The 23,855-nt window shown below is 49.7% G+C and overlaps 1 protein-coding gene across 1 annotated transcript; it reads left to right on the top strand.

Moving 5' to 3' along the window:
- Window positions 1–16,050, top strand: BPIFB3 (BPI fold containing family B member 3). Its single transcript, XM_049779301.1, has 15 exons — window positions 1–112; window positions 777–933; window positions 3,215–3,319; window positions 3,549–3,689; window positions 4,975–5,038; window positions 6,658–6,718; window positions 7,358–7,449; window positions 7,710–7,892; window positions 9,787–9,840; window positions 11,199–11,369; window positions 12,288–12,355; window positions 13,415–13,457; window positions 14,340–14,403; window positions 14,649–14,725; window positions 16,021–16,050. Exons 1-15 carry the CDS (start codon window positions 1–3, stop codon window positions 16,048–16,050), a joined length of 1,422 nt encoding a protein of 473 aa, XP_049635258.1.
- The last annotated feature ends 7,805 nt before the right edge of the window (window positions 16,051–23,855 follow it).

The raw sequence follows: 23,855 nt of genomic DNA, 5'->3' as shown, positions 1-23,855 counted from the left end.
ATGCTGGCTGTGTGGTCTCTGCTTCTTCTTGGGGGTCTAGTGACCCCCAGCCATGGGCTGCTTGAGACAGTGGGTACTCTTGCACGGATCGACAAGGACGAACTCGGCAAAGGTAAGCTGGAAGTCACAGGGGAGGCAGCCATGCTGAGTCACTGGCTGGGGCGGTGGAGCAGAGGAGAGCGAACAGCACCTGACTGTAGCTCAGAGTGGAATCCTGGGATTCTGGGAGAGGGGAAGTCTCTTTGGGGGCTAAAGTTTTGTTGGATCTGCAGCCAGGGGCTGGCCAGCTGGAGGGAAGAGACCTGTCTCTGTGCCTGCCTCACAGATGGAGACTAGTAGAGCAGAGAAGGTGGAGGCGAAGGTGATGGCTGGGTCAGAATTTCCACCCCACTTTTGGGGTATCAGGGGCCCCAGCACCCAACAGTCCAGAGTGACAGTCTTAGATAGAGGAGAGCAGCGGAGGTCATGAGGTCCTCTTGTTCCCTTCCGCCTTGTGCTTCTCACAATCCATACCCATAGTGGCCCAGGAGAAGCAAGGGTTGCCTCCTCTGTTCAGAGACAGCCCTGATGTCTGAGTCCATTCCCACTGCTTCTGACCTTCCTGTCATGTCATGGATAGCTCAGCCTTAGACGTCTTCATGCTTCTGTCCCCATGTTGTTGTGTGGCTTGGAAAGTCTCTCTCTCTCTCTCTCTCTCTCTCTCTCTCTCTCTCTCTCTCTCTCTCACAATTTCTTCACCAGTAAAATTATTCTTCCTCCCCTCACTCTCTCTGCAGCCATCCAGAACTCACTCGTTGGGGGACCCATTCTGCAGAATGTGTTGGGAACCGTCACTTCCTTGAACCAGGGCCTCCTGGGCTCTGGTGGACTGCTGGGAGGAGGCGGTCTTCTGAGCTATGGAGGAATTTTTGGTGTGGTTGAGGAGCTCTCTGGGTAAGTCCCTGTGATGTGGCCTGCTGACAGGTGAGCTGCCTCCTGCCTGTGTTCCAGGAAGGCTGGTCTTTGTTCTGTTTGAGGTGGTAGAGCAGAGTTAGACTCTGATTCCTTGAAAGGCACTGGAAGAATAGACTGCCAAACTTACAGGGTCTGTGGGAACTGCCTGTGCATTGAGGATCTCAGCTCTGGTGGGTTCTGTTATTCTCTGTGGGATGTGAGGCAGGATGTATTCCAGCCATCTGCAAGCTCCCCTCTTCACTGCTCAGCCCATTGTCTTTACTTAAGGCAGCCCTCCCTCCCTTTAAATTCTCCAGGAGGGTAGCACACTGGGGCTCATTCCTTTCATGAGTTTGTTTCCTTATTACACTATAAAAATATTTGTTATTTTTAATTAAGGTCATTTGCTTATAATAAGGTTAACATGTATGGTCTTCATGTACATCACTGGTTTGCTTCTTAAAAACATTTCTTTTTTTTTAAATTTTGGGTCACACCTGGCAGTGCTCAGGGGTTACTCCTGGCTCTACGCTCAGAAATCGCTCCTGGCAGGCTCAGGGGACCATATGGCATGCTGGGATTTGAACCACCATCTTTCTGCATGAAAGGCAAACGTCTTACCTCCATACTATCTCTCTGGCTCCTTAAAAACATTTCTAAGGGAGGCTGAAGTGATAGTACAGAGGGTAGGGCATTTCTGGGTTTAACCCCTGCCATCCCATATGGTCCCCTAAACATTGCCAGGGTAATTCCTAAGTACAGAGTCAGAAGTAATCCCTGAGCACTGCTTAGGTGGGACCCCAAATCAGAAACAAAAATAAAAAAGAAACCAAAGCAGGGGCCAGAGCAGTGGTGCAAGTGGTAAGGCATTTGCCTTGCACGCACCAACCTAGAAAGAACAGCAGTTCCATCCCCCAGCATCCCATATGGTCCCCTAAGCAAGGAGCGATTTCTGAGTGCATAGCCAGGAGTACCCCTGAGTGTCACCAGGTGTGGCCCAAAAACCCCCTCCCCCCCAAAAAAATCCAAAAAACAAAACTAGAAAAATACAAACCAAAGCAAAACTTCTTTAAGGGAATATGAGAGATAGGAAAGAAATTAAATCACTTGCCTGGCATCTCCTGCACCTGGTACCCACCTGTATGATAACTTGAGGCTACCTGGAATGATCCTTGAGTGTAGTAAGGCAGGAGTAAGCCCTGGTCATCACGTGTGTGGCTCCTCAAAACCAAAAATTTGGGGTTTCTACTAGGTGCTCAGGAGTTCCAGGGGACCCTCTGGTGCTTTTCAGTCAACTAGGTTGGAGGGCCAATGCAAAATTTAAGGTTAGGTGCTCCTCAGGTCCTAAAGTACTGGGCATTACTTGCCCAGCCCTGGTAGTGTTGGGGTTCTCCAGATCTATACCTGAAGATGCTCAGGATCAAACCTTATTTGGCATCCTTTAAGTGTGCACCCCAATCTCTACCTCCCAGCCCTGCAAATTAATTTCTTAAGTTTTAATTAAAAAAAAAAGTCCCCCTCATGTGTTGGAACACTGTATGACTACAACTCAATTATGAACAACTTTGCAACTGTGTGTATTGCAATGATTCATAGCACACTTTGTGATGCCTGCTATGGTTTGCACATCAGGCCAAGGCACCCACCAAGGTCGATTTCCTTCAGTTGTGGGCCTCCCACATGCTCCCCAAGGGCCACGGTCTTCAGAAGTGCAGGGTTCAGATGTGGGGCTCACACAGGTTTGCAGGGGAGCTCTTCCAGACCACGGTGTTCACATGTCTTTTAAAATTTAATTTTTAGGGCCTGAGGGATAGCACAGCAGTAGAGCATTTGCCTTGCACACGGCTGTCCAGGACGGACCTGGGTTTGATCCCCGGCGTCCTATACTGACCGCTGAGCCAGGAGCGATTTCTGAGCCAATAGCAAGGAGTCACCCCTGAGTTTTGGGTGTGGCCCCAAAACTAGAACATATTATTTATTTATTTAAATTTTTTTCCCCTAAAATGGTGATTTGCAAAGTCCTTACTAGTTGAGTTTTAGACATGGAATGAAAAAGGAAGTACTTAGTTTTTTTGGTTTTTGAGCCGCACCACTTGCCTGGTCCCACTTGGCAGATGAAGAAAGGCAGACCCTGTAAAATAGCTGGTCCCAGTGTTGGATTCCAAAAACAGAAATATGGTGTGGGGGGGACACCAAAGGAGACTCTGGGCTGCAGTTACAGCGCCAGGTCTATACTGTGGGGTCAGGGAGTGAGGGGGTTTCTACTCCATGTTCCCTGCAGGCTGAAGATCGAGGAGCTCACGCTGCCACAGGTGTCTCTGAGGCTGTTGCCTGGGGTTGGGGTGCAGCTGAACCTGCACACCAAGGTGGGCCTGCACGGCTCCGGGTGAGTGTGTCCTGGGGACCTCCCACTTCTCTCCCCCACCCCATTACTTCCCTAGGTCTTCTCTCTTTATTCCACTCAGTGTTCCTCCCTACCCCCACCTCCCACTCGGGATCACTCTCTGGAGTGGGGACCCACTAGGCCCAAGTGTTTAGTGGGCAGGCAGGCAGGGGAGAGGAGGGAAGGATCTGGGAGGGTAGCTGTAGTGGGACCTGTCACTCTCTCTCCGCAGCCCTCTGGGGGGCCTCCTACAGCTGGCTTGCGAGGTGAACGTGTCTTCACGGGTGGCTCTGGGCGTGAGCTCAAGGGGTACCCCCATCCTCATCCTCAAGCGCTGCACCACACTCCTGGGCCACATCAGCCTGCTCTCAGGGTGAGTGTCGGCTCTGGCTACTCCCGGGGCGCTCCTCTCCCCAATTCAACTCTGACTGAGGACCACAGTGCCACAGTCAGTCCTACCCACACCTGGGCGGGCCCCTTGCAGGCCCCAAAGCCCTGCCTTAGTATCCTGAGTCAGGTCTCCCCGTTAGAGCAGTGAGGCTTCGATGCTTCAGCTTCCTACCTCCCTGTCCTGTTTTGTCCCCTTGCAGGCTGTGGGGACCCAGGGGGAACTCCCACCTCATCTGGATCTGTATTTTGGTGTCTCTGCCATGGCAGGGATCGCCCACTCTTGGTAGTGTGTGCAAGCAAGCACCCATGGGTATGGCATGCTGGGGACCACACACTTTCTGTGGGGCTCTGAGAGACCCAAAAGTAGTGCCACTAGGATGGTACCTGGTGCATGTGGGCAGCCCCGGAAACTGAACTCAGGGCCTCATATTAACATTTCACCCTTCCCACCCCCAACTGTTACTTGTTGAAATCCTCACCCATGGGGAGTCCTGAAACCCAAAGAGGGCCAGGGATTTTCCAGGGTCATACACACTGGCTGAGGCAGGGATAGAGGGGCCCTAGTCTCAGGCTTCCCACCAGCACTCTGTGCCCACCTCCATTGGCACTTACTATTTCCTAAGCATGGCCCATGTGGCCCAAGTTCCATCTTGGTCCTACATTCCAGTCGGGTCCCTCATCCTCACCCAGTGCTTGCCATCTCTTTCCCAGGAATGAGATCAGCATGGCAGCTCTGGTCTCCTAAAGGACCTTTTCCAGGGGATTCTGGGTGCCTTCAGTTCCAGGACATCATTCTGCACGTTTGCATCAAAGGGGACCTGGGTAGGGGGTGGGGAACAGGTAGTGGCAGCCCCGTCCTCTACCCCATTGAGCCCACCGTGCTTGCTATTTCTTAGTCATTCATTTAGCACTTATTCATGCAACAGCATTTACTGATCTCCCTGTCTAAGTCAGGTGATATTTCTGGGCCTAAAAAAATTTCTGGGTCCTTTAGTTTTAGGAGCAGACAAAAGGGACACAAGTGGAACTCATACTCACTGCTTATTTATAGTACACACCCTATTCAATTTGAGCTTGCTTCCACCTGGGATGAGGCAGCACAGAGAGAGCCTGCATTGTGTGCTGGCCCCATAGCGAGGCAGAGTCAAGATTGAAACCTGAGTTTCCTAGACCCAGCAGTCTGGCCAGGAGAGGAGCCAGGAGAGATCTGGGGGCAGGGTCAGAGGCTCCTGTGGTGCCCATACCCTCACCCATCTTGCTTTGCCTAGGCTGCTGCCTGCACCGCTTTTTGGAATTGTGGAACAAACACTCTTCAAGGTTCTTCCAGGACTGGTGAGTGTGGGGTTTGCGGTGGTGTTGAATTGTGTGTGTGTGTGTGTGTGTGTGTGTGTGTGTGTGTGTGTGTGTGAGCAGTATTGGTGAGTGTGGGGTGCTGAGGTCTGGTGAGTGTGGGGTGTAGAGGGCTGGTCCCTTCTCCCAGGCCTGGTGGGGTTCCTGCACCCATTTTGAGCCCAACTGGGCGCCAGGCAGGATAAGGCAGCTCTTCCCTTCCCCGCCCACCAGCTAATCTCATCCTGGCCGCCCACATCTGCTGGCACACCTGCCAGGTGCCTCCAGGTGCCAGATGGCTTGTGCCCTCTCCGGATCCTGCCCCCTGCACCTATATTTTTGTTATCCCTGCTCTGCCCTAGTTCCTTGCATGATTTCCAACTTGAAACATGCTGTCAGATGGGGGTGGTGCAGGGGTCTGGTGTGGTGTGTGCTGTCTTGCCTGTGTGCATTAATTCACTATTAATTCCGGTAGGAGGGACCTGCCCAGGACTGGCTTCAGGGTCCTTGCCAGAGGCCTTGCATGTGGGAAAGGTTAATGTGGCTATCTCATTGGAGCAGGAGAGGGAAAGTCTTTGCTGGGGTCACTCAAAGACCTCTCTTGGGGTCTTTGTGAGGTGCTTTTTGAAGATGGTGGGCTATGGGGCAAAACTGCCCTGGGTTTGAAGAGGTCACCTAGGAAAGGCAGCTCAGTGTGAGAAGATTAAGCCCCCAAGATGCCAATCTAGACCCACCTCAGGGTCTCAACCAGGGTTCTGGGGTGCTTTAAATCATTACCCCCCACATGGGTCTCCAAGTCAATTGGATGCAGGTCTGGTTTTGTGTGAGTCCAAGGAGCTTTAAAAAAAAAAGAGTTAATTGGCAGCATCTTAGAGGCTAGAGATTTCTCGAAACAATCTGATTTCTGGCTTTTCTTACGCAATCTGTGCTACCTCCACCAGCCCCCTTCCTGCACATTGCAGCTAGGTTGGCACCTATCTGGCGGTCCCCAAACCACAACACCTCCAGTCTCTCCTCTCCTCTCTGTTATTTACTTCCCCTGGAAAGTGAGATCCTAGTGGTCCAGGCCACTTGCTTAAATGAGGGGGTCTCCCCTGCTTGTCTCTGGGCCTACCATTGCTCTTCTTTAGCCCCAGCTGTGGATTGAAGGGTCACAGCTGATCTGCCTGTTCTCATGGGGTGTGAGCCATGGAGTGGGGAATTCTCAGAATGGGGGTTCTATTGCATCCTGTTCACATAGGCTTACAGGAAACATGGGGGAGAAAATGTGGGTATGAAGGTCTGTATTGGGCTACAGAATACCTGGATGGGAGGCTGAAGGGCACCTTATGAGAAAGTCTTGATCTGTTGCCACAGGGGGCCCCAAGAATGTGTTTGTTTCCCCAGTGTCTTGGAGGGTGCAAATGGAGCTGCATTACTGTCCCTCCCTATTACTGCCCTAGCACTCTCAGCTCCGGACCCTTGCCTGTGTGCCTTCTTGCCACTCCATCCCCTCCACATGCTGCCTTACCTTGGCCCCCCCAGGGCCACACAGCAAATTGTTTAAAGGACATGCCACTGTTTCCAGTCCCTGGCTGGGCTCCCCGTGATTCCCTGGTAACTCCTGTCTCCTCTTGACACAGCTGTGCCCCGTGGTAGACAGTGTGCTGGGTGTGGTGAATGAGCTTCTGGGAGCTGTGCTGAGTAAGTTGATACCCACCCCCTCCTTCTATCACCCCAATGTCAAACGAAGGGGAGTGGCCCAGGGAAGCATGAAGGGCAAAATTCTGATATCTTTTCAATCTGACAAAACCCCCACTTTGAGGGGCTGATGGTGGGGTGCCAGGATATGTCAGTGGGGCCTAGAGACTCAAGCCACCCCCTCTTTATCTGCCAAGCAGGTACTTCTGCAGGTGGGGGGCACAAGATGTGGGGGACACAGCATGATAGAAATATGAGCAGATATTCTCGCTCTCTCATGGACCATCTGCTGGGCTCAGAGAGCAGATGGAAGGAGCCAGGGTCCCATGACACTGGGCTGTCTTTGTGGAGCACAGTTTCTTCTGTCTTCACAAAGGGCTTTGCAGAGTCAGGGTGAGGAGGGAACACTGGGGCAGGAGTGTGTCCCTATGAGAACATGGGTCATGCATGACCCTTGCTGTGGAAGACAAGAAGTCCAGTGATTGACTCCTAGCCTGACATGGCCTTCATCCATCTAAACCTGTCTCCTTAATAGAAAGTAGGGAGGAAGGCAACGAGCCATTAGTTTTAGAGCCTGCTAGCAGAGGATACTGTATTGGAACCCAGACTCATGGGGTTACCCCCTCTTCCGTTTCCCTGCAGGTCTGGTGCCCCTTGGGGCTCTTGGGTCCGTGGAGTTTACTCTGGCCACACTACCCATTATCTCTAACCAGTACATAGAACTGGACATCAATGTGAGTGCTTGCTGGGGCTGCCTGCCATGAGGCGGGCCTGGGTCAAGGAGGCTGGGATGGGGGCTCTCAGAGGCTATTCCTGGCTCTTTGTTCAGGAATAACCTCTGGTGGTGCTGGGGGGGGGGAATCATATGCAGTACAAGGGACTCAAACCAGAACTAGCAGCTTGCAAGAGTGTTAGCAGATTGCAAGACAAGTGCCTTAGCCCCTGCATGGTCTCTGAGCTCCTGCCCCTCTTGCCTTGCCCTCCATTCCTGTAGCCCATCCTGAAGAGTGTTGCCGGTGATGTCATTGACTTCCCCAAGCCCCGACTCCCTCCGGTGAAGGTGCCCCCCAAGGAAGACCACACGTCGCAGGTGACTGTGCCGCTGTACCTCTTCAGCACAGTGTTCTCGCTTCTGCAGACCAACGGGGCACTCGACATAGATATCACTCCAGAACTGGTAAGCAGGGTCCTTCTCGCCCCTGGACTTTCTCTGTGCAGCTTTCCTAGAAATTACTCAAGTAGTCAGCAGTACCCTGTGAAATGTGGCAACTTATTATTTTTTTAAATCTCTGTTGTAAGAGCCCTTTTTAGAGTTCATACAATTTACCCCCAAAAGTGAGTGGTTTGGGCAGGAGCAATAAAGTGCAGGGGGTCAGCTATTGCCTTGCATGTGGCCAACCTGGGTTCAATTCCCAGTATTCCATGGTCCTGGGAGCCCTCCAGGAGTGATGCCTGAGTGCAGAGCCAAAAGTAAGCTCCAACTTAAAACCCAACTTATGAACATTTTTGTAGCTATATGCTTAAATAAAGATATTATTTAAGACAAAAAAAAAGAGTAAGCCCTGAGCACCACGGGGTGTGGCCCCAAAACCAAAAAAAATAAATAAATAAATAAGGAGAGAGTGGCTATCATGTCACAGCTCTCTAAAGAGCAGATTCGAGTTGGAGAAGAAAACTAGGGGTGCATGACCCCAGAGGCAGGCAAATATTGGTTCTGAAGTCCTTGGACTCTCTTTGCTTCCCTCCTAGTTTCTCTTGTGTCCTTCTGAAAGTGGGGAGTTCTACCCCCAACAGCCTCATTCAGAGGCATCCCTTGATGAGGTCTGATGTGGTTTCAGTTCTCAACTAGATTATGAGTGCTGAGACACCTGGTCTCCATTCATGCAGGTTGGATCCTGGGTCTGATCAAGCCCCTAAAAGTTGTGTCTAGAGGATGCTCTGAAGCCAAGAGGTTTAGCAACAGAGACCTGAGCTGGGAGGCTTCTCACAGTGGGGTCACAGTGGGATGTGGGTGGCATTCATAGATAGAGGTTCTGAGTATGAGTGTGTGAGCAGCTTGAGGACATAGGTGTGTGTGTGTGTGTGTGTGTGTGTGTGTGAATATGTGACAATGGAGTAGGACATCAGAGGCCATGTCTGGCACAAGGGTGGAAGACTATATCTTATGTGAGGACTTGGAACCCTACAACTTGGGTAGATTGTGTGTTTGCTGTGTAAACAGGTCTTTTGTGATGGCATATGTGCAGTTCAGGCTCTCAAACCTTCACCTGGTGTCTGTCACTGGAGGGAAAGCTGGTTTTTAGTCCAGAGCCCCCTGGGCATCTCATCTGGGGGCCAAGGTACTAGCTGAGTGGGCTGGGAGCTGCTAACTAGGCTTCCAAATAGACTGTGCTGAATAGGCCCATTGACCAGGACTTCCAGCTGTTTAGCAAAGGCTGGCACACTTTTATCTGAATTTCTGGTGTGTATGTCCTGGGGGGAAATATTATCATTTGGGAAAATACTGTTAAGGTAAATGGTAAAAAAATATTTGTGGTCGGGGCTGGAGAGGTAGAATGGAGGTAAGATGTTTGCTTTACCTGCAGAAGGATGGTGGTTTGAATTCCGGCATCCCATATGGTCCCCCGAGCCTGCCAGGGGAGATTTCTGCATGTAGAGCCAGGAGTAATCTCTGAGTGCTGATGGGTGTGACCCAAAAACCAAAAAAAAAAAAAAAAAAAAGTCTGGGGTCAGGTCCTTGGGCCTTCACTGGTGAGCTCTGGGCAATGGTTTTGGAGTCTGGGATTTACCTGGGTCAAGGCCCCTGCTGATACCACATGCCACATGACCCTTGGGCATCCCCTCTGTAAGACATGAGTAATGAGACCACCATCCCCTGTGAGCCATCATAAAGACTCTTAGCGGGTACCTGGCTTGGGGTGAGCACATTACCAATGTGCATATCTGAGTGTGGCATGCCTAGTGATGGGAAATGTGTGTGTGTGTGTGTGTGTGTGTGTGTGTGTGTGTGTGTTTCAGCCCCACCTTGTCTCTGTAGTAACCCTTTGCTCCCTGCTGGCTCTTGGATCCAGGTTCCCAGCAATGTCCCGTTGTCAACCACAGACCTGGCAGCTCTGGTCCCTGACGTGAGTAACTGTCTCAAACGCTGCAATCCTCTTAGCTCATTCTCAAAGAGTTGCTTTCTGAGAATTGTTCTCAATCCAGTCAGTGCTCTGCAGAAAAGGGCAATTGAGCATTGAGTCTAAATTCGCACTAAAGTGTGAATGACTGACACAGCAGTTCTTTTCTGCTAGCAGACTTTGATTCAAGAGGAAAGATGGAATTTCTCTTGGGATTTGTCCTGGAGTGGTGTTACCTCTATCCAGGAAAGCATTCTCCCTCCAGCTGTCTTCCTTCCTCTCAGTCTCAGTCTTCTCTGTCAGGGTACCTACCTATGGGGAGGGAAGAGATGAAATAAAATTCAGGGGGTAACTTGTAGGCATCAGCCTATGACCATGCACTACCTGCCTTACCGTAATTCCTGGGGGTGGACCAGAGAATCTGCATTGTGACTCTGAATGTGAAAAAACTCCAATGGGTCATATATGTAGAGGTTCTGACCTCTACAGAATGGCTGGATTGAGTTATCTCTGCTTCTTGGAGTCCTTGGCTGAAGGATAAGTCTCAGGGAGGGACAAAAGTAGGGCTAGCTACTCAGAAGACCCTCCCAGGTGGATGTGGAAAGGATTAAAGTTGGGTCTTGGTTCTTGGTTTGTCAGAGCACCAAAGGGTCCCTGTGGGGTTTGTGAGCCTGGGAGATGTCTCCTTGTTTTCATAATCTGGGTCTGGCCACTCAGTCCCTAGACTCTCAAGGCTTCTGGCACTCTGTGGTTCCCAGCTGGCCTCTGATTCCATGGTGGCATGCTAATAAGATATCCTAACTGTGTGATGCATTTGGTCAAATACTGACCTCTGGGTGCCTCTTCTGGGGCAGGAGACTCAGAAAGTGGAGAGCAGACACACAGACCATGGGAGAGTTGGGTGGGGACAGAGTTGGAGGGAAGGGAAAGGGACAGGAGTGTGATCAGAGTTCTTAGATCTGCTGTGGAGGCCTCTTTGGACAAAAAGGGTTCCCTTAGAGTCCTTAGGAGTCCTCTGCTGCAGGAGGCCAGGGAGGACACAGGCATCAGGCTGGTCTCGATTGCCAGTGGAGCTGACTGCAGAGGCCCTGAAGAAGGATCTTTGGGGAAGATAGAGTGGCCGATGCATCAGGAGAAGGATTAGGGGGTCCAGAGGAGGGGCTGTAGAGGGCTTTAGGGCTTCAGGATGATTGTGTCTGATTCACTTGCCCACACATTGGGACCCCTTAGCCTGGCTGGCTGGTCTGGTTCCAGTCTGGTTCAGGTGGTCACATCTGTGCTTGTGTGGGGGTCCATGAATGGGTTCTCTTTCGAGGTGTCTAAGCTGCTCCCCCCATCCCCTGCTGTGCCTGGCCTCTCTTCAGGCTCTGGGGAAGTTGCCGCCTGGCCAGAAACTTCTGCTTTCGCTGCGTGTGAAGGAAGCACCCACAGTCACACTTCAGAACAAGAAGGCCACAGTCACCATCCCAGCCAAAATTCACCTGCAGGCCCTCCAGGCCAATGGGACCCCCGAAGCCCTCTTCGATCTGAGTGGGGTGAGTGGCTGGGTTAGGGGCCATCTATCCCTCTTCTGACCATCCATTCATTTCAGGTAGTACCCAATACAGAAAGTTCCCTTCCTCATTGCCATTAATGAGAAGATACCTGAAGATCTGCCTTGGTTCCTGCTGACTCCCCCATTGTACATCTATGCTGGCCTAAGTCCTGTCCATCTGCTCCCTGGGATCCCAGGATTCCCCACACAAGCCTTGTGGGTCTCAGAAGTCTCTTGCATGATCTCCTCTTTTTTTTTTTTTTTGCCTCCCAAACTTTCAGGTTGCTCCCCTTTGAGTTTATACCAATGTACCTTTGGAAAGAGGCCTCTCTCCCCTGCTCATTTCTGTGCTCACTCTGCCCAGTACTGCAGTTCAGCACTCCCCAGATTTCATCCTCTGCCTCTGCCATCCTTGAACCCTAAGCCCCAGACTCCATCTCTCTGCCTTTAGTAGAGGGAACACTGGTCTCCCCTTCACTCACCACACTATGGGCTCTATCCATGCTCTCCATGTTCCTGTTCCAGCAGTCCTTGAGCTTCCTCCTTCACAAGGTCTGCTAGCCCCCAAGTTTCTTACCTAGGGTCTGGAGAGATAGTAACAAGGGGTGGGTCAGGATACTTGCCTTGCAGGCCACCAACCCTGGTTCCATCCCTGACATCTCATATACCAGTAGGTATGACACCTGAGTACAGAGCCTGACATAGTATCTAAGAACTGCTAGGTGTGGCCTAAGCCCACTCCCATTGCTTTCTCCCCACTAAATTTTTCTACTTGGTTTTGGAACACCAGAATCTTTAAGTTATCATAGCCTAGTCTAGACCCAGCAGAGAGTTTGCGCAGGGAGTGGAGGTGCCCCCTACCTCTGCAGCCTCTGCAGAAGCAGATTAACTCTGCCCTCTTTCTCTTTTCCCCATATAGGTCATGACTCTGAATGCTCAATTGGCGCCCTCAGCCACCAAGCTGCACATTTCCCTGTCCTTGGAGAGGTAACAGAGTAGCCAACCTCATATTTTTATTGTTGTTACTATCATTTTTATGTTGGTCTAGGTGGCACCCAGGGTCTAACAATATAAGTCTCTAATGCTCTGATGCAGCTACCCTGCAGCCCCAACCTGTCTTTGGGAGCAAGAATTAAGAACTAGCAGGACCTCTGTCCCCTTTATATTGGCACCTGCCTCCCTTCTAGCCCCCAGAATCCTAGGGATGGGGCAGAAAGAGATATTGGGTGACAGAAAAAACAAACAAACAAACAAACAAACAAACACAGCTCATGGCACAGTTGCAAATTCATCCCGGAGAGAAGCCTGCAGCTGGGCAGGGCATCTGGCAGTCAGACTCAGGGTGATCAGCCTAGAATCTTCTTAAAGATCACACACCCAAGGGCATTCATGCTGTTAGTATTTCTGGATGCTTGTTATCTGAGGGGTTGGTTGGAGAATTGAGGCCTTGTGGGGCTAATCATAACCAGCCCCTTCCTCCCACAACTTCCCACTGTGGGATGGCCTCAAAATCTGCAGGCTCTGTTCTGGGCTCCATCCTCCAACCATTGAATATGCACCATGGTCAGGGACTGGCTGGCCTTTCCAGGTGTCCCTGTGCTGGTCCTGTCCTGAGCTGGAGACACTCAGGGCTCTCCAGATTTTATTTTAGAATCTTCTTCTGGGCCTACAAGCAGCCACTTCCTCTGCTAGGCACTACTTTCCAGCCTTGAGCCCTACCTGGGCTGTTGTGTATCTGTGGGCACAGGCTGTGTAAACCCTGGTGCGGGCTTGCTGCCTTTTGTGAGCACTTGTGAGTGTAGGGCACCTTGTACTGAGTGGAGACCTCTCACTTGAGCAGCTGGGCTGTGTGCAGGGCATGAGACCAGGACAGCATAGCCCAGGTGTCTGTGATGTTCACTGACCCACACCTACCCAGGTTTACTGCATTGGCAGAAGAACTGAGAGCAGACAGACAGGACCTTTGCTTTCTGCTCCCCAAGACTTGGGGTGCAAAGCAGATGGGGGTGGGAGCTGGGCCTTCACTATTTTTCTTCTCTCCCCTAGACTCAGTGCCAAGCTGGCTTCCTCTTTTGCTCATTCCTTCGATGTAAGTTATTGGGGGAACTAGTAACTTGTGGGTGAGGATTTTCGTGGGAAGGAGGTATGATAAGCCATAAGCCATGTGACTGGACTGATATCTCAGTTCTCACCCCATAAGAATGGGCAGACAACTGGACAGGTTTGTGTGTGTGTGTGTGTGTGTGTGTGTGTGTGTGTGTGATGTGTATTACATCGCATTCTCTCTGTGTTTTCAAAGTCTTAGAGACTCACCAGATTACATGTGTCAGGAGAAATATTTCCCAAAGTGGTTGATCCCTAGGGTGGGGGACACTGGAAACATGTCAGGGTCTAGCATTAGTCTGGCATTAATTGTGGGGGTGTTTTCTCTTCATTTGTTTAAAGAAGGTACATTTCCAGGGGTCTCAATACTTTTTTTACTTCTGGAGTGAGACATAGTTCACATAAGTTTGGAAATCTCTACTATCGAACTTCATAAAGATAGAAAATTCTAGAACTTTACCCAAGCTCTGTGTTCGTACTCAGACTTCTAGAGTCCTTTCACAGAGTTCTGAGGAAATGGAATCTCATGATGACTTCTGGTTCCGGAACACTCTCAGGGGTTTTAGATTGGTGGAAGTCTAAGATGAGACCACATGGAGTCACAGTGGAGCAGGAAACTTTCTCTGCTTTCTCTGCCCTGCTCTGTGTCCACAGCATCTCATGGAAGGCATCTCAGCTTGACTAAGTTATTGAGGCCCAAGATGCAGCCAGATGAAATCATGGAGAGTCCAGGGTGGTCACTAGTGGCTAAATCCACTACAGTGGACCCTGTGTCCACCAGAAGCTATGTCCTGAGGATTGGAGGTGGTTGGGGAGCTGGACCCTGATTTCCCTTCCCAAAACCTTACCTCCCTCTGCTTTGTCACAGGCATCTCGCTTAGAGGAATGGCTCAGCCAGGTCATGCGGGTGGCCTATGTGCCCAAGCTTAATGGTAAGGAGAACAACATGGTTCTCTCCGTTGTTCTGATAGAGACAATGAGGCTGGAGAAGGGCTGATTTCCCCTTGTAAGATGCAGGAACCAAGACAATGATATTTCTATTCATATGACATTGATTAAAACCTATTTCACTTTAGACTCAGGGCCTTGCAGACTGTCTAAATTGAAGGTGGTGTAATAGGCTCGACTCTACTCTGGCCCTTAATGTGACTGTACTTTCAACCATTTTTTCTTACAGTGGACTTAGATGTTGGAATTCCCCTGCCTAAAGTTCTGAATGTCAATTTTGCCAACGCTGTTCTGGATATCATAGAGGTTAGTTTCCCAGAAGAAGGAGCCCATACGTCCTGCTTCAAATTCATGAGAGAAGTATCACATTGTTTTCTTTCTTTTTCTTTTCTTTTCTTTTCTTTTTTTTTTTTTTTTTTGGTTTTTGGGCCACACCTGGTGCTCAGGGGTTACTCCTGGCTGTCTTCTCAGAAATAGCTCCTGGCAGGCACAGGGGACCATATGGGACAATGGGTTTTGAACCAACCAACTTTGGTCCTGGATCGGCTGCTTGCAAGGCAAATGCCGCTGTGCTATCTCTCCGGGCCCAACACATTGTTTTCTAAATTGCAAGTTACTTCCCTTGGGAGTGGCAAAGAGCTGACACGGCCACCTGTTTAGTTCACACACACACACACACACACACACACACACACACACACACACACACACACACACACACACGGGCTTTTAAGTTGAGTCTTTGGATTCCTTCAGAGACATGGTTCCTTCAGAGACATGGCTATGCTCATGTTCTGTCTCTCTTTTGGCTTGTTTCTGGGTCTAGATGTTCTATAGGAGGCACATATATTTTGGTTTGGGGGCCACACCTTGTGGTGCTCAGAGGTTATTTCTGGTTCTGTCTGCAATCAAGTATTACTCCTAGCAGTGCTTGGGGGACCATATGGAATGCTGAGGATAGAACCTGGGTTGGCTTTGTGCAAGGCAAATGTCCTATCTGTACTATGATTCTACCCCCTTTTTTTTTTTTTTTTTTTTTTTTGGTATTTTGGATCATACCCAGCAGTGCTCAGGGCTTACTCCTGGGTCTGCACTCAGGAAGTACTCCTGGTTGGTGCTCAGGAGATGATATGGAATGCCAGGAGTGATACCTGGGTCGGCTATGTGCCCACCCACTAAAAGCCCTACACACTGAACTATATCTTGGCCACAATCTGTAGATTTTGACATTCATTATTGCTTGAAGGTCACCATGGCCTTCCAAGACATGTCTGGCCAGTTCTACTTTGAATATGGGATGACTGTTAGAGGTGGGCTGGACCCATTTTTCAGACGAGGGCCAAAGCCAGAGAGTAAACTTGTGGCTTGAGGTCACACAATAAATGTGCGGCGGAAGTGGCCCTGGAACTTGGTCTCTGCTATCTCCGTCTTAGTGACCTATGTCATATGTATTGATTATTCATCAATTTCTTCATTAATTTAGTTAGCGAGTTCCTGCTGGACTCCAGGCCCAGTGTTCACTCCATGGTATGGGGTGGTGAGATGGCAGGGATATGGGCACATGATTTGAAGGACCTAATTGAGATCATTGTTTCTTGCAGAATGCAGTTGTGCTGACCGTGGCATCCTGAGGCTACCAGATGTCATTCCACTTGATTGTCTGCAATCTACTTGCCCACTCTGCCTCAGTTTCTCTCCAAGACTTTAGCCTTTGTTTATGACAGTCTAAGTGGCCCTCACCTACCCAATTCTCCTCTCCCTTCACCAAGATGCTATGGATGACCCCACCACTTTCCCCTCCATCTCGGTTAGGAGCAGTAAACTTTCTCTGGGACTGTGCACTGGAGATAGTTGGGCATGTCCTAAGCTTTCAATAAACTCCTCCTCTATCTCAGCACCTTCTGGCTGGTTTTTTCTGAGTCCCATGAAGGGCACTGTAGTCTGATCCTCAGTGCCTTCCCTAGTTCCAAGCAGGGATTTCTGGGCAGTGAGGAGACTCAGAACCTAGTCATTGTAGTTTTGTGTCTATTTGAACCAGGCAGCTTCTGTGTTCTGTCCTGCCTCTAGCTTGTGGTATCACAACTGTCTACATCCCCACTATTTTTTTTTTTTTTTGGTTTTTGGGTCACACCTGGCAGTGCTCAGGGTTACTCCTGGCTACACGCTCAGAAATAGCTCCTGGGAGGCTCAGGGAACCATATGGGATGCTGGAATTCGAACCAATGACCTTCTGCATGAAAGGCAAACACCTTACCTTCATGCTATCTCTCCAGCCCTGCATCCCCACTTTTCTCTCTATTCTCCCCATACCTCTGAGTCTCTGAGTTTCTCTCTGGCTTTGGAATACTCTAAGAAGTGACATCCACAATAACTAGAATGGCGACTAGGAGATTTCCAGAAAGACAAGGAGCCGGCCTTCAGGAAGCAAGGTCAAGTAAGGACATCTTGCCCTCTAAGGAGTCCACCTGACTGTTCATCACCAGGGGTGCACCTCAGAAAGGGCCTCACAACACAACTGCACTAAGAGCTAAAAATGCAGACATGGACATTGAAGTATAGAGGGGCTGGTCTGGTTCAAGACATTAGGGTGGGATAGTGAGAATGGGGAACTGTGATCTTGCCTATGTATCCTGGACTCTTCTCAGTTACTCAGGATGAACATCCTTGATTCTGGGGAATTGTCTCAGTTAATACTATGGGAGCTGAAGTAAAGAGATGCTCATGAAATTTGGGTAACTTGCTCAGAGGACTTGGATCAAGGGTACAGAGAATTGGACCCATTTGGAAAACTACCAAAAAGAATGACATTTTGAATATTTTCTATCTGCTCATTTATTAATTTTCCCACATGTTACCCATCCATCCACCCATTCATTCATTACCCATCCATTCATCAATCCATCCACTCCCCATCATCCATCTTTCTACTCATTATCCACCCATCCTTTGAATATCTATTCATCCATCTTTTCACATATTATCCATTCATTCATCCATCCAGCATTCATTTTCCACCCAACCTTTCTTCCTTCTTTCTCTTTCCCTCCTTCTGCCCTCCTTCCTATGCATCTGCTTCTCCTATAGTGTCAAATACTGTGCGCCAGACTCAATGTTCTTTGACTTTTTTCTTGCTTCTAATGTCTCTCAATTCCCATCTAGGACAGTGCAGTGGCTGCTGCCTGTTTTCAATAGCCCTGCTGTTGACTATTGATGTAGCCTCTGGCAAGTCATGGACTCTTTGGAGCTTTGATTTCTTCACAAGCAATTCAAGGTGATAGTGATAAGGTTTTGAGGCTTCAACTAAGCCCAAGGATGGTGATTTACATAGAAGTGCTTGGGTTACTGCTGCATGGTTTTTCCTCCTGGCCACACCTTCACCTATGACCTTTCCTTTGAGCATAGTGACCCACCTCATTTCTCCTGTCTCCCCATTCTCCAGCTCATCCGGGATTCATTTGATGAGCCCTCATCACTCTGATGGTCCTTAGTGGCCAACTTCTCTAGCCAGCAGAAAGTCCTTTAGGCCCCCAGATTTTTGACCCTGAAGGCTGCCTCTGACCGAGTCTCTGCAAATTCCTCTGGGAATACGAAGAGGCAGACTAACCTCTCTCTGTGCCAGAGGCTCTTTTTCTGAAATGGGGGTCCTGTCAGCTGTGCGAAGATTCAAGAGAGTGTCCTTGTAAGCAGCTGCACAGAGTGGCTGGCACATGGGCAATGAATGCCTAGCCATGTGGAACCAGTTTTGAGCCTGGCTCCTCCCTTGTCCTGGGCATCTGCCTCTCCTGAGTATGCCTGACAGTCTTGTTACTGCTCAGAGCATAGGACACTCCAACCTCTGCCTTTCTGTGCCTTGGGCATCTGAGAAGGCATTTACCATCCACCCCTTTGACCTTCATTGCTTACAGGGTCAGGGAGCATATTCAGCTTCAACTGCTGGGCTTATGGCTGCAGAGAGCACTCATTGTGTTAGAGTCAAAAGAACCTGAAGACAATCACAGCTGGGCCATCACTTCCCTGTAGGAGGAGACCAAGTTCAGAGAAATGAGATTGAACAGCTTCTAAGTAGTAGAGCCATAATTTGAACCAGTGTCTTTCTTCCGTCCCTGACTCTAAAGCCTGACCTTCTCATGAAGGTCCCAGTTTTCTGGGGCTGGAGAGATAGCATGGAGGTAAGGCATTTGCCTTGCATGCAGAAGGTCAGTGGTTCGAATCTTGGCATCCCATATGGTCCCTTGAGCCTGCCAGGAGCTATTTCTGAGTCTAGAGCCAGGAGTAACCCCTGAGCACTGCCAGGTGTGACCCCCCCCAAAAAAAACAACAACAAAAAAACAAAAACAAAAACAAAACAAAAGCCCAGTTTGCTATGTTTCTGCATGCTTGCTACATGCCTGGCACTGTGCCAAGTGCACTGGGTACATGATGTCTGCAACTCTTGAATCACTTGCTTTCTAGCAGTTTTATCCTCATTTCATAAGAGAGGGAAGGAGACCCAGGAAGATTGAATGACTTGCTCAAGACCATGCAGCCAGGATGTTGTGATATTAGGATATAACCCCAGAGCCCCGGCTTCAGAGTGCATACTCTGAGCTGTCCTTACGGTGGGGATTGAGACAGGGGTTCAAGGAGCCCCAAGGCTGTACTCAACAGCTTGCTGCGACCCGAGTGACTGACTGTTCATGAGAGTGGTGGAGGCTGAGTGGAGGGCTTGGTATTCAGGCTGGTTCTATAGCTCCCTGCCTAAGTCCCCATGTGATCCCCTGTGTGGCCAAGTGACCTTCAGGTAGGTCACCTCCCAGGACCTGGTCCTATTGCTCCAGACAATGGAGCCTTTGGAAGCTCAGGCTAGTGATCTCCCTGGCGCCAAAGCCAAGCTAATCCTCTCAGCTCCAGGGGGCAGGTCACCTTGAGGACCCAGGACTTGGTTGGCCTTAGCTCTGAGGAAAAGCACGTAGCCCCCTCGTTGGGTGATAGTCATCTTCGTGTGAACATCGCCTCCTAGAGGTTGTAGTGTGTATCGCTCTCACTGGAGGAAGGGCACCTTTGTTGCCTTTTTTTTTTTTTATTGTGGCCAAAGTGAATCACAAATCTTTCACAGTAATATTTAAGGCACATAGTGACAATGAATGAGGGACATTACCACCACCAGTATTGTCCTCCCTCTACCCCTGTTCCCAGCATGCATCTCATATCTCCCTCTTATACTTTCAGGGATCATTTCTATAGTATGTAGCTTTTGAATTTCAGTGGCAAAACATAACATGAGGCCCCATAGTTAGCTCAAAGGGCTGAGAGTGTCTGTTTGCGTGCTGGAGGGAGCCACTTCAGAAACACCAGATGTACTGTCTCCAAGAAGTAACATCAGGGCCGGAGAGATAGCACAGTGGTGTTTGCCTTGCAAGCAGCGATCCAGGACCTAAGGTGATTGGTTCGAGTCCTGGTGTCCCATATGGGCACCCTCCTCCCCCCCTCCCCGTGCCAGCCAGGAGTGATTTCTGAGCAGATAGCCAGGAGTAACCCCTGAGCATCACTGGGTGTGACAAAAACAAAAACAAAAACAAAAAATAACCAACAAAAACGAGCATCTTAATTTAATAAGGATTTCCATCAAGAAGTGCAGGCAATGGGGAGGGCTGAGTTCACTGAGTGATCACGAAGCTCCATGCACCCTGCAGATGCTTCCTGGGATCCTCCATAGTCTGTTGGGAAAACGCCCAGAGGCCCATTTTTCAAATGATCAGATCGAGGCCTAGGAGGAGCTGGTAGATGGCAGGTGAGAATGCAGGTGTGTGTGACTTTGGGAGTTTCCATCCTGGAGACTGCTTGCTCCCCACTGAAGAAAAGGCCAGGTTAGCACTTCCTGCGGGGCCCTGGAGTGCTGAAGACAACACCAGCTGTTCCCCTCAGTGCTGCAGGGTATGGCCCTGGCAGCCTGGAGAGATGCCTGGTGTGTGTATGTGTGTGTTTGTGTGTGTGTGTTTGTGTGTGTCTGAGATAGGATAGGGGAGACACACAAAGGCCCACAGTGACCAGCCAAGTTCTGCTGGCAGTTACCACATAAAACAACAACCAAAGCACATCAGAACTAGGCAAAACTCTACTGGTGAGTCTGCCAGGTCCTGTTCTCTGCACTTTGCATAACCGAGACAATGTTTGAGGCAGAGCCTTTGCAAAGGGTTGGAGAGAGCTGACTGCAAAACTCGTTCACACCAGAATTTGCTGGCTTTTAAGGCAAATCTGTGCTGGGCAGATCTCAGCCCAGAGAGAGCCTGGCTCAGGGCAGGGCAAATGCCAACTGGCCTGTCTTTGGAGCCCTGTGGTGCCCAGGCAGGGGGAGAGAGTCTGTATGTGGAACACATCTAGGCTGAACCCCACTGATTGTGGACTCTGAGGGGGAGAGAATGGAATGAATCTCGGCCCACAGGTGGAATCAGGGGGGTCACAGTCCCATAGGGTGAGAGGCAGTGGGTACCTAGTTTGGGGCTGAGGGCTGGAAGATTCTCTGAGTGCCCTCTGCCCAGAGGATGGAATGCTGCCCTCTGTCTCCAGGTCACACTGGTATCTGTTCCTGTGGCAAAGGGACACAAGCTTGGTTGACTGATAGAACTTTACCACCTTCACGTGGATACAGAGGGTCCTTGTCCCTCTGGGGGGACTCTGGCTGGGACTCAGCACAAAATTTTGCTTCATGCAGCTGCTGTCTTTCTGCGTGACTGACATTACTGTTTACTGGAGAAGTGTGTTCTAGAACAGATGTAAGAACTGCCTGTGCAAAAGAGGGATGTGTGTGTGTGTGTGTATATGTGTGTGTGTATGTGTGTGTGTGTGTGAGAGAGAGAGAGAGACAGAGAGAGAGAGAACAGGACCTAGTATGGATACCACATCTCTTTTGAATGAAAGAAGGGGCCTTGGAGAGGGCAGTGACTTCTTCTGAGAGCTGAGAGAAGTATTTGTTTCATTTTTGGGGGGCACTCAGAAATTCTCAAGGTTCATTCCTGGCAGACCTCAAGTGGCCATATGAGGTACCAGGGAACAAACTCAGGCCAACCTCATACAATGTAAGTGCAACCTTACCTGCTATATTATTATTATTATTATTATTTAGTTATTGGGCCACACCCAGCAGCATTCAGAGATTACTCCTGGCTCTGTGCTCAGAAATTGCCCCTAACAGGCTCGGGAGACCATATGGGATACAGGAAATCAAACTCCAGTCTGTCCTGGTTTGGCTGCATGCAGTGTTATCTCTCCGGCCCCCTGCTATCTGGTGTCTGGTGTCAAGAAGGGAGAAATACTGACTTGAAGGGACAGAAGGAAATGTTCTGGGATGATAGAAATGCTCTAGACTGGTTGTAGCCTGTAGGGCTGTATGAAATGGCATAAATTCAGCTAATAAACTCAGCGTAAGATTCATAATGGGAGTTATGTGTGATTTCTGCAACAGAAGAAAGGAATTTGTGGTATCTCCTATGGTATCCAGAGGGACATGTCCTGAAGTCTACAACTTACTTTGAAATGCATGAGTAAAGATACAAAGATGTGCAGGAAGGCAGGTAGAAGAAAGCATTGATGGAGAGAGAGCAGCTGAGGGGCAAGTAATTGGTGCTCCCTGTATATTTCTCAACATTTCATTGCAAATAGTGGGAAAAAGCCTGCTGCAAGTAAACAAACAAACAAACAAACAAACAGAAAAACAGAAAACCAAACAGATGAACAAACTGATGAGAGCCCATCTGGTCATTCTCTTTCCACCAGGCCTCCACTCTGAGGAGTAGAGTCTGAGTTATTTTCTTAAGCCATGAACAGATGTTGGAAGGTAAGCCTCATGCCCATTGAACAGACGGAAAGAGAGAGGCTCAGAGAAGGGAAGTGGCTGCTGGCTGGAGTCATGCAGTGAGTGGTGATGCTGAATAGCATTTGGTTCTATTTCAGCCTAGTTTGGATTCTGGTCTATGGGTTTGATCCTGTCCAGGCCTCCTGGGTGCAGGCAAGTCCTCTTTGGAGCGAGAACAAAAGTGCTTGGGGAGAATGTTTCCAGCTTTCCTGTTGGGGGCCTTTTTGGGGTCTCCAGGAATGTGCCCAGACCAGGACTGATAAAGCCCGGCTCATGTGACGCCATCCGGGGCTGAGCGTAACTCGGAATTAGGTGCAAACCGCAAACCTTTGTGGTTTGGGAGCTCAAAGCCTGATTCGAGGAGCCAGTCTGGATTCTGGTGTCTTATAATTACACGGTGTGGCCCTCTCTGGATCTGGGCTCAGGTGCCAGCTGTTATATAAGGCCCAAAGGTGACCAGACTTGGCCAAAAGCAGAGGGCCCGCGAACGGGACCTCTCAGGACAGCAGCAGGGACCTCCTGGGGGTAAGAAAGACCCCTTCTCTGTTTATTGTCAGGGATGGCGGGGAGGAGGCAGCATCCAGGGAGCCCCAGACAAGAGACCTGTCTAAGCCTCAATTGTCCTGCCTGTAAAATGGGCTTTATAGGAGAACTGTCTGGGGACCCACAGGAGAGAACAGCGCAGGACCCTGGGCACATGGGAGTCTTGAGGCTTTTGCTACTCCCCTTGGCTCAGTGCTTGCTTGCTGATGCCAAATCCCCCTTTCAGTGCCCCTCACTTTAACCAGGGGCTTCCTAACCTAGAACTTTCTGAGCACTGTGGTTAGGATGATGTGAGGGGATCAGGAATAAAGAATTCTCATATACCAGCAGTATTTCATACTCGATGAGAACCCTATACACTTCTGGGGTGTAGAGAAAACTAAGGCCTTTGTGAAAGAGAGGTAGAGGCAGAGAAAAGGAAGAAGGAGCATGGGTGGGGTGGGGACCTAGGTCAGCATTTTCAGTTTGACCCATATGAAAGCCTTGTCCTGAGCTGATTCTCTGAGGATGTCAATGGGGAAATGGGACAGAGAGAAATGGGCAGGGGCCTAGGGTGGGCAAAATAAGGTCTCATAGAGCCTGATAAGCTCACTCCAAAATGCATGCTTCATCCTTCCAATTTCTTAGCACGTCACTCCCACTTCTTAGGGATATGAAATAATCTAAATAATATAAATGACACCAACAGCCTCTGCTTATTGGGCATTTGTTGTATATCAAAGACCCAATGATTAAAAAGCAGAGCAAAAAGGGGGTCTCTGGCCTGAGAATTAGAATCCAGAGAGCTCTTGTATTTGGTCCCGAGTCTGAAATGCAGCATGCAGAACTGTCTTGTCCAGTGGATGGTTGTTGGTTGACTGGGCCATGTGCAGGTGCTGGAGAGGTGGATAGATAGACAGAGGGATGGCAGATAGATGGATGGATAGATAGATGAGTAGATGCTGGAGAGATTTCTTCAATGCCTGTCAGCCAATAATCCACTATTTGGAGGGAGCAATGCTTAATTGCCCCTCCAGTTCCAATTGGAAATTTCGTTTTGGGAACTAATGATAATGTTTTGGA

The sequence above is a fragment of the Suncus etruscus genome, chromosome 9, assembly GCF_024139225.1.
Source record: "Suncus etruscus isolate mSunEtr1 chromosome 9, mSunEtr1.pri.cur, whole genome shotgun sequence".
NCBI lineage: Eukaryota > Metazoa > Chordata > Mammalia > Eulipotyphla > Soricidae > Suncus > Suncus etruscus.
The sequence above is the reverse complement of the archived record's forward strand: the minus strand, read 5'-3'. Positions and strand labels throughout refer to the sequence as shown.

Excerpts from the sequence above, each read along its gene's own strand:
- BPIFB3 (XM_049779301.1), top strand. The coding sequence starts at position 1 with ATGCTGGCTGTGTGGTCTCTGCTTCTTCTTGGGGGTCTAGTGACCCCC. Across the intron at positions 3,320-3,548 it reads GTGGGCCTGCACGGCTCCGG|CCCTCTGGGGGGCCTCCTAC; the intron begins GTGAGTGTGTCC and ends CTCTCTCCGCAG. Across the intron at positions 7,893-9,786 it reads TAGATATCACTCCAGAACTG|GTTCCCAGCAATGTCCCGTT; the intron begins GTAAGCAGGGTC and ends TCTTGGATCCAG.